We start from the raw sequence: 16,218 nt of genomic DNA on the forward strand, positions 1-16,218 counted from the left end.
TGTCCGAAAATCACGCGAGAGCCATATGCACATAGACTTATCAGCCAGAACATTATGACTACCGACCTACTGTCGATATAAACCCGTCCAGGCGATAGCAGCATCACCTGACGAGAAATGACTGCTGATCAGACACGCGTACGGTGCGTGTAGTATCAATGAGCGTGCAGTCTGTGTGCAGAATGGGGAAGGCGCGCCACGTATCTGAGTTTCACCGAGGGCAGATTGTGATGGCTGGTTCAAATGGCTCTGAGCACTATGGGACTTAACTTCTAAGGTCATCAGTCCCCTAGAACTTAGAACTACTTAAACCTAACTAACCTAAGGACATCACACACATCCATGCCCGAGGCAGGATTCGAACCTGCGACCGTAGCGGCCACGCGGTTCCAGACTGCAGCGCCTTTAACCGCTTGGCCACATCGGCCGGCCAGATTGTGATGGTTTGGAGGCTCTGCCCGAGCATTTCTGAAACGGCGCGACTTGTCGGGTGTTCGAGGAGTGCTATTGTGAGTGTCTTCAACACGTGGCGAAACCATGGTGAAACCACTTCCAGACGTCGTGGCTTTGGGCGGTCACGTCTCATAACAGACGTCGGACGTCGTAGGCTAGGCAGACTGGTAAAACAGGACAAGTGGGGAACTTTGGCGGAACTAACGTCAGACTTTAATGCTAGGCAGAACACAAGTGTGTCTGAACACAAAGTGCACTGAACAACCTAAAGATGGGCCTCCGCGGTCAACGACCAAGGCATGTGTCAATGTTGACACCACGACATCGGCAACTACGGCTGAAACGGGTACGTGTTCATCGATACTGGACGTTTGCACAGTGGCAGGGCGTTGCACGGTCCGATGAATTCCGGTATCTTCTTCATCATGCCGATGGGAGGGCGCGAATCCGTCGTCTTCCAGGGGAACAGCGTCTTGACAGCTGTACTGCGGGATGGAGATACCTGGCGGCGGCTCCATTATGTTCTGGGGAGCATTGATGTCGGCATCCATGGGAACAGAGGAGCTCGTGCAAGGCACCATGACGGCCAAGGAGTGTCGTACACTGGTTGCAAACCGTGTACACACCTTCATGACGATCATATTTTCCGATGGGAGTGCAGCTGGGTTCCAGTTGATGCGCTGGCCCCCAACTCGCCAGATCCGAACCCGATCGAACTCATCAGGGATGTGATTGAACGTGGCGTCAGAGGTCATCGCCCTCTCCCCCCTCCCCAGAATTTACGGGAATTAGGTGACGTGTGTGTGCAGATGTGGTGCGAACTCCCTCGAGCGACCTATCAAGGTCTCATTGGTTCCATGTCACGACGCCTCGCCGCTGTTATCCGTGCCGAAGGTGGACATATCGGCTATTAGGCAGATGGTCATAATGTTCCGGCTGAGCAATGTATACACATGGCGCTAGTATCGCGTGCGCAAGGCATAAAAGGCCAGTGCATTGGCTGAGCTGTCATTTGTATTCGTGTGATTCATATGGAAAGGTTTCAGACGTGATTACGGCCGAAAGACGGGAATTAAAAACGCGAAATGGTAGTTGGAGCTACACGCATGTGACATTCCATTTCGGAACTCGTTAGGGAATTCAAAATTCCGAGATCCACAGTGTCAAGAGTGTGCCGAGAATACCACATTCCAGGCATTACCTCTCACCACGGACAACGCAGTGGCCGGCGGCTTTCACTTAACGGCGGAGAGCAGCGGCGTTTGCGTAGAGTAGACAAGCAACACTGCGTGAAATGATAGCAAAAAAATCAATGTGGCACGTACGACGAACGCATCCGTTACGACAGTGTGGCGAAATCTGGCGTTAATGGGCTGTGTCAGCAGACAACCGACGCGGGTGCCTTTCCTAGCAACACGGCATCGCCTGCAGCGCCTCTCCTGGACCCGTGGTCGTGTCGCTTGGAATCTAGACGACTGGAAGACCGTGGCCAGGTGAGGCGAATCCCGATTTCTGTCGGCAAACGCTGCGTTTCTTTGGAATAGACTGGGTCCTCTGGTGCAGCTGAACCGATCAGTGACTGGGAATGGTTATGTTCGGCTACTTGGAGACTACTTGCAACCATTCATGGACTTAATTTTCATGGATGACAATGCGCTTTGTGACCGGGCCACAATCGTCCGCCATTAGTTTGAAGAACATTCTGGAGAATTCGAAACGAATGATTTGTCCACCTAGATCGCCCGACATAAATCCCTTCGAATATTTATGGGACATCATCGAAAGATCAGTTCGTGCACAAAATCTTGCACCGGGAACAATTATGGACGACTATAGAGGCAGCATGACTCAACGTTTGTGCGGGTAACTCCCAGCGACTAGTTCAGTCTGTGTGAACAAGATACCAACCAGTGAAGCACAGTGTTTATTCCTTGGAAGGGTAACTGATTTTAAGAGTTGGATGTTTATTCTTTGTTTCCTTCAGAGCCGTTACTTCCTACTGTAAGCTAATTAAGTAAATGTTTCGAAGCATATGTGGAAATGATTTTTGACCTAGAAGTCCCTGCCACGTCGAGTTACTGCACTTCTTCTTTTAGTGTTCAACCCTGAGGTTGGTTTGCAGCAGAGCGCCATTCCTCTCTTCTGCCTGCCTTCCTCTTCATTTCCACGTATGTGTTACATCCAACGTCATTCATGGTCTGTTCATGTATGATATCCTTGGTCGCCCCCGCCGGTTCCTTCCCTCAATAGCTCCTTCTGCTATTGTTCCAATGATTTTTGTTGTGTCGTAGGACGTGCGCTAGAAGTTTTTCTCTTCTTGTTTGGATGCGCCTCCACAGAGATCTGGTTTCCTGTACTCTTCTAAGCACCTCTTCGTTTGTTACTCTGTCTCTCCAGCTGATTTCATCATCCTTCTACAGCACCACATCTCCAGGGCCTCTAGCTGTCCTCTCTCTTTTCTTCCAATTGTCCAAGTTCACATCCGTATAAGGCCACACTCCAAACGAAACCTTTCATGATACGTTTCCTTATTTTCAGACTGATGTTGTTGCTGTTGAGTAAGTTCCTTCTCCGATTAAATGCAATTTTGGCCTTTTCTATTCTGCTCGCAATTTCTTTCCGGCTTCTACCATCCCTTGTGGTTTTGCTTCCCAGGTGAGTAAATTCCTCTATCACTTCCAGCTCCTCTCTTCCAATTCTCATTCTCAGAGGTTCAGATTCTGCTTCTGTACTGCATAACATCACTTCACTCTTTTTCTTGTTCATTTTCATTCCATACTGATTGCACAGATTTTTTTCCATTGTTCTGAGGACTTCCTGTAGATCTTCTTTTGTCTCCGTGACTACAGCAAAATCAACTGCATAACTTAGCATGTCTATCTTCTGCCCAAGTTTTTCGAACTTGGTCTATAGCTTCCTGGATGTAAGCGTTGAATATAAGAGGAGACAGAGAGCACATCCTTGTCTTACCCCTTTTCTGATATTTGCTTCTTGTTCCTGGTGACAGTTCCTAATCACTGCCACCTCATTCTTATGGAAACTGAGTATCACACGGATGTCTTTGTACTCCATTCCGCTCTACTTTGCTACGGTCGCAGGTTCGAATCCTGCCTCGGGCATGGATGTGTGTGATGTCCTTAGGTTAGTTAGGTTTAAGTAGTTCTAAGTTCTAGGGGACTAATGACCACAGCAGTTGAGTCCCATAGTGCTCAGAGCCATTTGAACCGCTCCACTTTTCCTCAGCACTCTGAACATCTCTTGCCAGATAACATTATAAAATGCCTCTTTCATGTCTACAAAGGCAATGTAAGTTGGTTTATTTTTCTGTAATTGCTTTTCGATAACGAGTCTAAGAGCGAGAATCGCCTCTCTTGTTCCCAATCCCCTTCTGAAACCAAACTAATCTTCACTCAGCATATCCTCCACCTTTTGTTCAGAACTGTTTTTATGAGAATTTTTTGATGCATGTGATATTAGGCTTAGAGTTCGGTACTGTTCACATTTTGTAGCTGCTGCCTTCTTTGGTATAGGAATAATGATACATTTCTGGACTTCTGTTGGTATCTCTCCTGTGTTATAGATGGACCTAGTAAGATTAAGCAGCATCATTTTCATGCTGTCACCAGCATTCTTTATTAGTTCTGCAGGGATGTCATCAATACCCGTTGCTTTGTTGTCCTGTAGCTCTTTTAGAGCGCTGTCAAATTCTTCTTGCATAATGTCATCTCCCTTGTCATCTTCTTCTGCTTGCCCTTCTCTTCCTATTACTTCTTCCAAAAGAGGTGTTCCGGCATACAACTCCTCTATGTATTCTTTCCATCTTTTCACCATGTCTTCACCAAACAGCATTTTCCTCTCTTTATTTTCCGTTATGCCTGGGAGTGTTGTTTTACGTTTGTTAAAAAAATGATTTGCTGTTCTGTAGACTAAATCAGTTCTTTCGTTTTGCATATTTTCTTCCACTTCCGTGCACATTTCTTCAAGAAAATTTTCTTTTGCTTTCCTAGCCTCTCTGTCAACTAAATTCTTCTTTATTCAGCTTTTCCTTGTTCATCAGTTGCATTTTTGTATAATCTCCTGTTTTCTATAAGCTCAATAATATCTTCTGTAATCCATTTCCTCTTGTTTTTGGGTTCAGTTCTTCCAACTGTCTTTTCTGCTGCTTTGTATATACCAGATTTAACTTGATCCCAGTCTTCATTTACTCCACCATGTTGAAAAATTTTAGCTAGGTTGTCTGTTTCAAGAGCATAGTGCTTTACCAGTCCCTCAGTTTTCAGTTTTTCTAGTTCCCATTTAAGTTCTACTGGCTTCTTCTTCAAACGTTTGAATCTCAGTGAACTTTTCAACACGACCAGGTTATGGTCACTGCCTATGTCTGCAGATGGATAGCTCCTGCATTCTTTTATGTGGTTCCTAAAACGTGCTTTCACTAGAATGTAATCAATCTGTTGTCTCCTCAGGTCTCCAGGGGCCTTCCATGTGTATCTTCTTCGTTTGTGATGTTACTGCACTACGCTGGGCAAAAGGAGGTCCGACACGACATTGGGAAGTATCCTTTTGTAGTGCCACGACATGTCGAAAAATGTAAATTTTGTATGTGATAATTATAAACACAGATTGATAACTTGTTGTTGTTGTTGTTGTTGTGGTCTTCAGTCCTGAGACTGGTTTCATGCAGCTCTACATGCTACTCTATCCTGTGCAAGCTTCTTCATCTCCCAGTACCTACTGCAACCTACATCCTTCTGAATCTGCTTGGTGTATTCATCTCTTGGTCTCTCTCTACGATTTTTACCCTCTACGCTGCCCTCCAATACTAAATTTGTGATCCCTTGATGCCTCAGAACATGTCCTACCGGCCGGCCGAAGTGGCCGTGCGGTTAAAGGCGCTGCAGTCTGGAACCGCAAGACCGCTACGGTCGCAGGTTCGAATCCTGCCTCGGGCATGGATGTTTGTGATATCCTTAGGTTAGTTAGGTTTAACTAGTTCTAAGTTCTAGGGGACTAATGACCTCAGCAGTTGAGTCCCATAGTGCTCAGAGCCATTTGAACCATTTTGAACCATGTCCTACCAACCGATCCCTTCTTCTAGTCAAGTTGTGCCACAAACTTCTCTTCTCCCCAATCCTATTCAACACCACCTCATTAGTTATGTGATCTACCCATATAATCTTCAGCATTCTTCTGTAGCACCACATTTCCAAAGCTTCTATTCTCTTCTTGTCTAAACTATTTATCGCCCATGTTTCACTTCCATACATGGCTACACTCCATACAAATACTTTCAGAAACGACTTCGTGACACCTAAATCTATACTCGATGTTAACAAATTTCTCTTCTTCAGAAACGCTTTCCTTCCCATTGCTAGTCTACATTTTATATCCTCTCTACTTCGACCATCATCAGTTTTTTTGCTCCCCAAGTAGCAAAACTCCTTTACTACTTTAAGTGTCTCATTTCCTAATCTAATTCCCTCAGCATCACCCGACTTATTCGACTACATTCCATTATCCTCGTTTTGCTTTTGTTGATGTTCATCTTATATCCTCCTTTCAAGACACTATCCATTCCGTTCAACTGCTCTTCCAAGTCCTCTGCTGTCTCTGACAGAATTACAATGTCACCAGCGAACCTGAAAGTTTTTATTTCTTCTCCATGGATTTTAATACCTACTCCGAATTTTTCTTTTGTTTCCTTCACTGCTTGCTCAATATACAAATTGAATAACATCGGGAGAGGCTACAACCCTGTCTGACTCCCTTCCCAACCACTGCTTCCCTTTCATGCCCCTCAACTCTTATAACTGTCATTTGGTTTCTACACAAATTGTAAATAGCCTTTCGCTCCCGGTATTTTACCCCTGCCACCTTCAGAATTTGAAAGAGAGTATTCCAGTGTACATTGTCAAAAGCTTTCTCTAAGTCTACAAATGCTAGAAACGTAGCTTTGCCTGTCCTTAATCTAGCTTCTAAGATAAGTCGAAGGGTCAGTGTTGCCTCACGTCTTCCAATATTTCTACGGAATCTAAACTGATTTTCCCCAAGGTCGGCTTCTACTAGTTTTTCCATTCGTCTGTAGAGAATTCGTGTTAGTATTTTGCAGCCGTGACTTATTAAACTGATAGTTCGGTAATTTTCACATCTGTCAACACCTGCTTTCTTTGGGATTGGAATTATTATTTTCTTCTTGAAGTCTGAGGGTATTTCGCCTGTCTCATACATCTTGCTAACCAGATGGTAGAGTTTTGTCAGGACTGGCTCGCCCAAGGCCGTCAGTAGTTCTAATGGAATGTTGTCTACTCCCGGGGCCTTGCTTCGACTTAGGTCTTTCAGTGCTCTGTCAAACTCTTCACGCAGTATCATATCTCACATTTCATCTTCATCTACATCCTCTTCCATTTCCATAATATTGTCCTCAAGTACATCGCCCTTGTATAGACCCTCTATATACTCCTTCCACCTTTCTGCTTTCCCTTCTTTGCTTAGAACTGGGTTTCCATCTGAGCTCTTAATATTCATACAAGAGGTTCTCTTTTCTCCGAAGGTCTGTTTAATTTTCCTGTAGGCAGTGTCCATCTTACCCCTAGTGAGATAAGCCTCTACATCCTTACATTTATCCTCTAGCCATCCCTGCTTAGCCATTTTGCACTTCCTGTCGATCTCATTTTTGAGACGTTTGTATTCCTTTTTGCCCACTTCATTTACTGCGTTTTTATATTTTCTCCTTTCATCAATTAATTTCAATATTTCTTCTGTTACCCAAGGATTTGTACTAGCCCTCGTCTTTTTACCTACTTGATCCTCTGCTGCCTTCACTACTTCATCCTCATAGCTACCCATTCTTCTTCTACTGTATTTCTTTCCCCCATTCCTGCCATTTGTTCCCTTATGCTCTCCCTGAAACTCTGTACAACCTCTGGTTTAGTCAGTTTATCCAGGTACCATCTCCTTCAATTCCCACCTTTTTGCAGTTTCTTCAGTTTTAATCTACAGCTCGTAACCAATAGATTGTGGGCAGAGTCCACATCTGCCCCAGGAAATGTCTTACAATTTAAAACCTGGTTCCTAAATCTCTGTCTTACCATTATATAATCTATCTGATACCTTTTAGTATCTCCAGGATTCTTCCAGGTATACAACCTTCTTTTATGATTCTTGAACCCAGTGTTAGCTATGATTAAGTTGCGCTCAGCGCAAAATCCTACCAGGCGGCTTCCTCTTTCATTTCTTAGCCCCAATCCATATTCACCTACTACGTTTCCTTCTCTCCCTTTTCCTACTACTGAATTCCTGTCACCCATGACTATTAAATTTTCGGCTCCTTTCACTATCTGAATAATTTCTCTTATTTTGTCATACATTTCTTCAATTTTTTCGTCATCTGCAGAGCTAGTTGGCATATAAACGTGTACTACTGTAGTAGACGTGGGCTTCGTGTCCATCTTGGCCACAATAATGCGTTCACTATGCTGTTGGTAGTAGCTTACCCGCATTCCTATTTTTTATTCATTATTAAACCTACTCCTGCATTACCCCTATTTGACTTTGTACTTATAACCCTGTATTCGCCTGACCAAAAGTCTTGTTCATCCTGCCACCAAACTTCACTAACTCCCACTATATCTAACTTTAAACTATCCATTTCCCTTTTTAATTTTCTAAACTACCTGCCCAATTAAGGGATCTGGCATTCCACGCTCCGATCCGTAGAACGCCAGTTTTCTTTCTCCTGATAACGACGTGCTCTTGAGTAGTCCCAGCCCGGAGATCCGAATGGGGGACTATTTTACCTCCGGAATATTTTACCCAAGAGGACGCCATCATCATTAACCATACAGTAAAGCTGCATGCCCTCGGGAAAAATTACGGCTGTAGTTTCCCCATGCTTTCAGCCGATCGCAGTGCCAGCACAGCGAGGCTGTTTTGGTTAGTGTTACAAGGCCAGATCAGTCAATCATCCAGACTGTTACCCCTGCAACTACTGAAAAGGCTGCTGCCCCTCTTCAGGAACCACGCGTTTGTCTGGCCTCTCAACAGATACCCCTCCGTTGTGGTTGCACCTATGGTACGGCTATCTGTATCGCTGAGGGACGCAAGCCTCCCCACCAACGGCAAGTTCCATGCTTCATGGGGGGGGATTGATAACTTATAGTAAATAAACCACATTTATATACATAGTCAAGTTGTTGTGCTAGTTGCAAGAACCATGCATACAAGCACATAAAAATTAGAAATATTGTTTATAAAGGTAGTTTCATATATAATAAGTAAGAAAAACATGGCGCATTGTACCACGTAAGCCATTGCCGCCATTAATATCTAAAAGAAATGGGCTGATTTTCACTATTTCATAAGAAATGCTACACAATGAAAATGGTTTTTATTTTTCCAAGCAAGCTGGTCGCTCTACAAGTCTTCCGAATTTAGGTAGGAATCTTCAAATACTTCTAGCTCTTCTAAGAGGTTCATTTCGTAGCCCTTGTCAATTACATGCAAAATTTACATATTAAGCAAAGATGGAGGAGGAAGAGTATGTTTCTCGATTTTGAGAGGTTCTGAGAAAGTCGAATTATTTGAATTTTCAGTGTCTTTGTTGAGGAAGTCTTCACGAAAGAGGGTCTTTAAGTTCCTTCCCTGTCTCTCCAATACAAAAACTCGGATACATATTACACTGAATTTTATGTACCCCACATTCGAGATATTTGTCTGTTGTGGGTTTCTCATTATGTGTAAAGAGCAGCTTGGTGACATTGGTGGCAAATGACACAGTGACGTCATGATTTTTAAACAAATAAGTAGTCAATCTGTATTGAAAGTATCACATACAATATACACATTTTTCTACATGTCGAGGCATTATGGTTTTGTGAAAGATATTAACATTTTCTAAACCAATATTAAGTAAGTTTTTAGTACGCTTCTTTTGCTTTACATTCATATATGGGCAACTTCTAATGATTTATAATATCTCAAATTTTGTAGGCTTCTAGAGGTGACGGATGAATTTGTTGAGACCGGTAAAGTGAAATAAATTTGCTAATTGTGCAGCTGATGCGTGAATTTTATCCTGAAATATATACCACAGTTGCTGAGAAAATAACAGCTATGTATAATATCATAAACTTCAAATTTCCTAGTTACGTGGATATGAAGAGCGTGACCAAAAGATACCAGCAGTTTTCAAGACCGGAGGCCGCGACGTATTCCTCTTCAGATTTCTTCAGTGATGGACGTTTCGATGCCTCTGCTGTGATTCTTCTTCAGGAGTGCGCATCCAAACTGAAGATGACTTCAATTCCGCGTTACGTATTGTCTTTTGCTCTAAATGTTCCACGAAAATGTCAGCTGCATCAGTCGGACGGAGAAGAAGGTTGAAGTGGAATACGACGCGGCCTGTCGACTCATAAGGTTTTGCCTTCAACGACAACCGCTACGGAAGTCTGCAAAGTTATCAGGGTGACTAAAATAAAACTGGCCCAGAAAATATCTCACTCACTTATAAAACGGGCAACCTAACTTACATCAGCCCAAGCTGCGTCATATGCCCCAGGTAATGTTTAGTTGGTTTGCCTACCTTAGAGTGTGTGAAATATTCTCGGGCAGTTTCATTTTAGCCATCATATGTAAACTTTAAGAAGTTATAAAGGATGTCTTGAGGAACAAACTGAGCGTAGGAACTCACACCTTGAAACGTCATCCAACGTCGCTACAGGCTAGCGATGAGAACAACCGGATGAGAACAATCGTTTTCGCATGTTATTCAAAGACAATCGACACATTCAGTTGCTTGTTTATGCATTAGTTGTCGGCTGAATTATTCATTCGGTCATTTGACTGAAGCCAGTCTATGTGAGCTACGTAATGAAAACATTCTTTTCAACTAGCTGTAGTTTTACTTATGGTTGGACTATTAATTTACGCTTTTGAGTGAAACCAGTTTATGGAAGCAACTTAATGGATATCACCGATTCAGTCGGTTGCGCTTTCATGCTTCGCTTCAATCTTTTTCTTCGAGTAAAATCAGAATGTGGGAGCAACCAAAAGAAATTGTTTTGACAGTGTTATAATTATTGTTGACATCACTCCGTTATCGCCAGTCGTAACTGTTACTGTCATTCCAGTATATGATTTTTAATGTGTGCCAATAAGTAGCTTTTAGTCCAGTTTTTCGTCCATGCTTACGGGTAGGTATTTACTTAATAGTAAAAAATTGTCTCGCTCAAATGTGCAAAAACGCTAAATGGTGTTCGATATACAGTATCTGCAAGGATGATTCATATTCTGTAAATGTATTGCTTTAAGAAATTCAAAGTTAATAAGGAATGATACGAAGCATTTCTCACGAAAAAAATACTTCCGACAAACGACAGTCTGTGCTCAAACAGCATAAGTCACCAAACAATTAAAAAAATATCTGATTTGCTTTCTGTTCACGTCACCTCAGCATCTACTGAAAGAATTATCGGTGATGGGTGCAAACTAGTGGGAAGAGAGAGACAGAGATTTCACAGTATGATGGATGAGTACGCGTCAAAGTGTAGGACTGTCACTACTTGATCACAGTGCGGAAAACTTACAACAGCCCCAAACAAAGACTTGTTGACGATGTATTCAGGCTCTGCGTGCAGGGGAGAAAATTTCTTCTGTTAATTGACTCGTGGAGAGGACAAACGAGGACTCAATTATTCGACAAGATTTTTCAACATGCAGATGGATTGTCATTCTGCAGTATTAAAGTGATTCTCTGCTAGAACAAAACTGCAATGCCTATTTTTATAATCAGGTCATCACATACCGAGAACACTGCATCCAAATATATGCCGTTGTATGTCACTAGTTATCCTTGCCAATGTATGGCAAAATAATGCTCTACGCGTGCTTTGGTGCCTAACTATGCTATGAGAGAGAACCTTTTATGAACGTAAACCAAGTTTTTTTCTGCAGCAACTTTAAAACAATAATGTATGTGATGCGGCGCTTATAACGTGTCCAAGACGCCGAGAAAATTAGTGCTCCACTGGTTTTACGACATCACTCGAGCACTTGTATATTATCAATTGCAAAATAATTAAACTGTCTAATTTTAGATACGAAGTTCTCGTGTACAATCCCTTCCTGAAAATTTATATGGAATCGCAAATTAAATGGCTCTGAGCACTATGCGACTTAACTTCTGAGGTCATCAGTCGCCTAGAACTTAGAACTAATTAAACCTAACTAACCTAAGGACATCACACACATCCATGCCCGAGGCAGGATTCGAACCTGCGACCGTAGCGGTCACGCGGTTCCAGACTGAAGCGCCTGGAACCGCACGGCCACAGAATCGCAAATTATCCTTTATCTTTTCTTTTCAAGCATTTTATGAAAACATTAATAAATAAAATATACTGAATATTATTTAAGTTTACTTTCAGTGTACGTGACGCAGAATTTAAGCAAAAATGTTTCCGCAAGGTCTCGACCTCACGGCGCTCGGATCACTCCTTCCGCTGCAGACTGGAAACTACGGTAACGTATGCAGTTCGCGCCTCCTCAAACCCGGGACAACTTTGCTGTTGTTAGTAAACGCTTGGCCACCTCGAGCTCCCACCTCTGTCACTTACATATCTTAATTTTAATTTTAATAACCAACAGCCTCAGTTGCAGTGTTTACCTAGATTTACCTAGGTTTCAGTCGGGATAACACAATCTTCTTCAGAATAAAAGTAACTACCGTTTGTCCATAATGGACATCGTCAAGCTAAAACTACAAATCCATAAATTACCGCCAGACTGTAAAAAGGTATCTGAAACTGCCTCGGCCCCACTTCACGACCGCGATGTGGCAGCCGCTAGTGCTGCACTGGAACTGACCGTAGCGTCATGAGGCCCCCTTAGGCGGACTCAGTACCTTGCGCCTGCGGATAAACTGTGTGGTAGTTACTTGTTAGGACAAGACGCGAACCTAACTCCTAACCTTGAATTTAGTAGTAAAGTGAAATAAAAGGTACAGCTGAGAAAAAGGGCGTATATGTTATCCTGTGCAGAGCGTACTTAGATCGACCGTCTTAACATTTATGAAGTATTCGTTGGCCATGAGATGAGGAAGACATCACGCGTGATTACAACGTGTGGCCTGTCTTATTGAACTTATGAACAAGTCTATATCTAATCTGTAACATCCGGTAATACGGGCCATATAAAATAGATGGTCATTATTCTAGATTAGTGTATTTGACCTGAAATGGTCTAGAATCAAGTCAAAAACTAATGTACGTGCCTGATTGAGCTTCATGACGAAGTTATGGTTATGGGTTACAGATAACACTGAAGTAGGGGAATGTGGCGGCAATGGGGTATTCAATTTGCCTTCATACAGGTGATCCACATATACACTGCAAAAACTGTGTGTGGAACACTACCATCATAATTCAGGCCAGGTGTCCACTGCCATTGAACTTAGGGAATGGCAGCGGAATTATGTTGAAAGCTGAAGTATGACTTGGCGAACATCGCTCCAGTCAACACACTTAAAACTATTTCCTAGACAGGCCATGCGTTGTAAGCACGTGATGTCTTCCTCATATCATGACGAACGAATACTTCATAAATGTTAAGACAGTCGATCTAAGTACGTTCTGCCCAGGATAACATATACGCTCTTTTCCTCAGCTGTACCTTTCTTTCACTTCACTTTACTAGTAAATTCAAGGTTAGGAGTTAGGTTCGCGTCTTGTCCCAACAAGTAACTATCACACAGTTTATGCGCAGGCGCAAGTTATTGTGTCCGCCTAGGCGGGTCTTATGACACTGCGGTCAGTTCCAGCACAGCACTCGCGACTGCCGCATCGCGGTGGCGAAGTGGAGCCGAGGCAGTTTCAGATAAGTTTTACAGTCTGACGATAATTTATGGATTTGTAGTTTTAGCTTGACGATGTTCACTATGGGCAAACGGTAGTTACTTTTATTCTGAAGAAGGTTGGGTTATTCCGACTGTAACCTAGGTAAATCTAGGTAAACATTTCAACTGAGGCTGTTGGTTATTAAAATTAAAATTAATATTTATACAGTTGCTGACAGGACCGCGAAATGTTGAAAATATTTAACTTACATATCTGTCCAAGCCCTGCGTATACCATAAATTTGAAAGGAATCGGCCATGACGAGTAGGTGCGGTTCCCTTGTTAGTAAAAAAAAAAGAAAAAAAAATGTTCAAATGTGTGTGGATTCCTATGGGACCAAACGGCTGAGGTCATCAGTTTCTAGATTCACACACTACTTAAACTAACTTACGCTAACACGCACACCCATGCCCTAGGGAAGACTCGATCCTCCGCGCGAGAGAGCCTTGTTAGTAGTCACAAAGTATTGGTAAGGGACCCAAGTCCAGAAACGGTCCTGTTTGGATATAAAATTAGTGTGAAAATCGGATCACTTTCAACTCCCCCGCTTCAGAGTACACACATAAACTGTGGAGAGGGCGCCTTCGTCAGTCCCTGTCGTAAGTATGACGTCACACACCATTTTCGTCCGACTACAACGACTACGAGAAATTAGTACTTTCACAACTAGGAAGGTCGACTTAGCTACATCCGCATTCTGTGCAGTGGGAGTTTTGAAAGTGATACGGTTTTGATTCCAAGGGTCAAACGGTACATTTCCAAAGATGCGTTCCTTCATGAAAACCTTATCTACTAAGTCCGGTCTACAACACCTAGAAACCTGTAATAGGAATTGTGTAACAGGCTGAATACTCCTTTCTAAACAATCATACCCAGCAGATTTCGAAACAACTCAATTTAACGTAATTACAAACTACTGACTTGGTGACAGGGTGGTGCATTCGTCAGGACATGTGCCACGATCTGCTGGCACCGAGTGAAAGAAAAATCAAGAAAATACATAAAACAAAATGTGCACAATCATTTTGGGTCGACTGGAAGCAAGACAAGTAACTGTCTGGCATAAAAAGATTAAATACTTAGGATGCGCACGCGCGCGCGCGCGCGCGCGCGCTTGTGTGTGTGTGTGTGTGTGTGTCCAGCGTCTCCTCCTAAAACACTGACTCGTTTCCAACCAAATTTACTGCACATACTGCTTGCTATACAAGAATCAAAATCAGCACTGTGGGTTTTAGAACCTAACTCTTATAGGACCAGGGACATGGGCAAAAAAGGTTTGCCAGTCCTGAAATATAGGCTGCCCTCCAAGACAGGCATTTTTTGTGAGTAGTACTGGCGTGCCTTGGAGATGCTGCACATTCTGATGTGGACAGCTGAGCAGACTGAAGGGGAGGAGAGGAGATGGATAATGAGGGAGAGAATGAGATAGACAGGTAAGGGGGGGGGGGAGAATATGGACAGAGAGAGTGTGAAGGAGGCTGAGGTAGAGGGGCAGACAGAGGGAATGGATAGAGAGAGTGGGGAGATGGACAACGAAGGAGCTGTGTTGTGCAGGTAATATCAGCATATCTAGCAGGGGCTACATGTGCACACGGACATAGCTGAGTGGAGAGATTTGGGGGGGGGGGGGTGGAGGGAGGATGTGGATAGTGAGAGATGTGGGAGGATGAGGTGGAAAGAAGAAGGAGGTGTGTTGCGCTGGTAATATCAACTTGTCTTGCAGGGGCTGCATGTGTATGGAGATAGCTGAGCAGAGAGACAAGGGGGATGGGGGAGGAAGGATGTGGATAGTGAGAGATATGGGAGGATGAGGTGGACAGAGAAAGGGGAGACGGAGATGTGCGGATAGTGAGGTGGAAGGAGGAGATGGATAGAGAGAGGTGAAAGGAGGATACAGACAGTGTGGAGGTTGAAGTGATGGACAAAGAGAGTGTGGAGGAGGATGATATGGACAGAGAGATTGGGAAGGAAGATTATGGTAGAAGACGTTAGAGAAATAGATAAAGAATTTTGGTGGTGTACATATCCAGCAGACATTCGCAATGGAAAGGATAGGTCGGACTGAAGCTACATAGTGTAGGGATGCAAACCATTGGCCAGTTAGTAGCGCCATGTTACGAGCTCAGCGCAGCTGCTGTGCTGTTGCAGTCCTTGGTGGTGCTGTTTACGTACCCAGTGGACTGGCGACGGTGACGATGCGGCCCTTGGCCTGCCGGATGAGCGGCAGACAGGCCTGCGTGACGCGCACCACGCCCACTGTGTTGACGGCCAGTGTGCGCTCGAACGCCTCCGGGGGCGCCAGCTCCGCCTCCCCCGCCTCCAGCACCCCGGCGTTGTTCACCAGCGCCCATAGCTCTGCGGAACACACGGTCAGTCCTTGCTCATGGGTTCTGTCAATCTGCACGGCCTTTGTGAGCAACCAGTAATGAAGCGAGCTCGGTGTTGTATCTCTTACTACACTGTAGGGCGTCAGTGTTGCCACCATATCAACATGCGAAACATTACGCCGATTCGTCACCACGAAATGAATACCACCTAGTGGCGTTGCGCGTCCGTGAACGTTAAGGGAAATATGTAAGCAGAGTAAAGGAAAGTATGTAAGCAGAGTAGAGGAAAATGGGGAAGCACTGTAGCGATGATACGGGTCAAAAATCGGCAAACAAAAACGACTTTGACGGAGGGCAGATTGTGTGAGCCCAGCGAATGGGAACGAGCGTCTCGAAAACGGCTAAGCTGTTCGGCCGTTCCTCGGCTACTTTCGTGAGTATCTATGGAAAGTGGCTGAAGGAAATCGGCATGGCGTGACAGAGTACAATGCTGTTGCAGCCACAAATGTCTCGAAGCACATCGTTGAGCACTCACTGTTGGGCAAGGTGCA

At 43.9% G+C, this 16,218-nt stretch overlaps 1 protein-coding gene across 3 annotated transcripts in view; it reads right to left on the minus strand.

Moving 5' to 3' along the window:
• Positions 1–16,218, minus strand: part of LOC126242219 (short-chain dehydrogenase/reductase family 9C member 7-like) — a 189,467-nt gene that overhangs the window by 88,407 nt on the left and 84,842 nt on the right. For all 3 annotated transcript variants that reach the window (XM_049948072.1, XM_049948070.1, XM_049948071.1), the window contains exon 4: positions 15,513–15,695. In XM_049948072.1, coding sequence (XP_049804029.1) covers positions 15,513–15,695 — 183 coding nt within the window. The remainder of the gene's footprint in view (positions 1–15,512; positions 15,696–16,218) is intronic.

The sequence above is a fragment of the Schistocerca nitens genome, chromosome 1, assembly GCF_023898315.1.
Source record: "Schistocerca nitens isolate TAMUIC-IGC-003100 chromosome 1, iqSchNite1.1, whole genome shotgun sequence".
Taxonomy (NCBI): Eukaryota; Metazoa; Arthropoda; class Insecta; order Orthoptera; family Acrididae; genus Schistocerca; species Schistocerca nitens.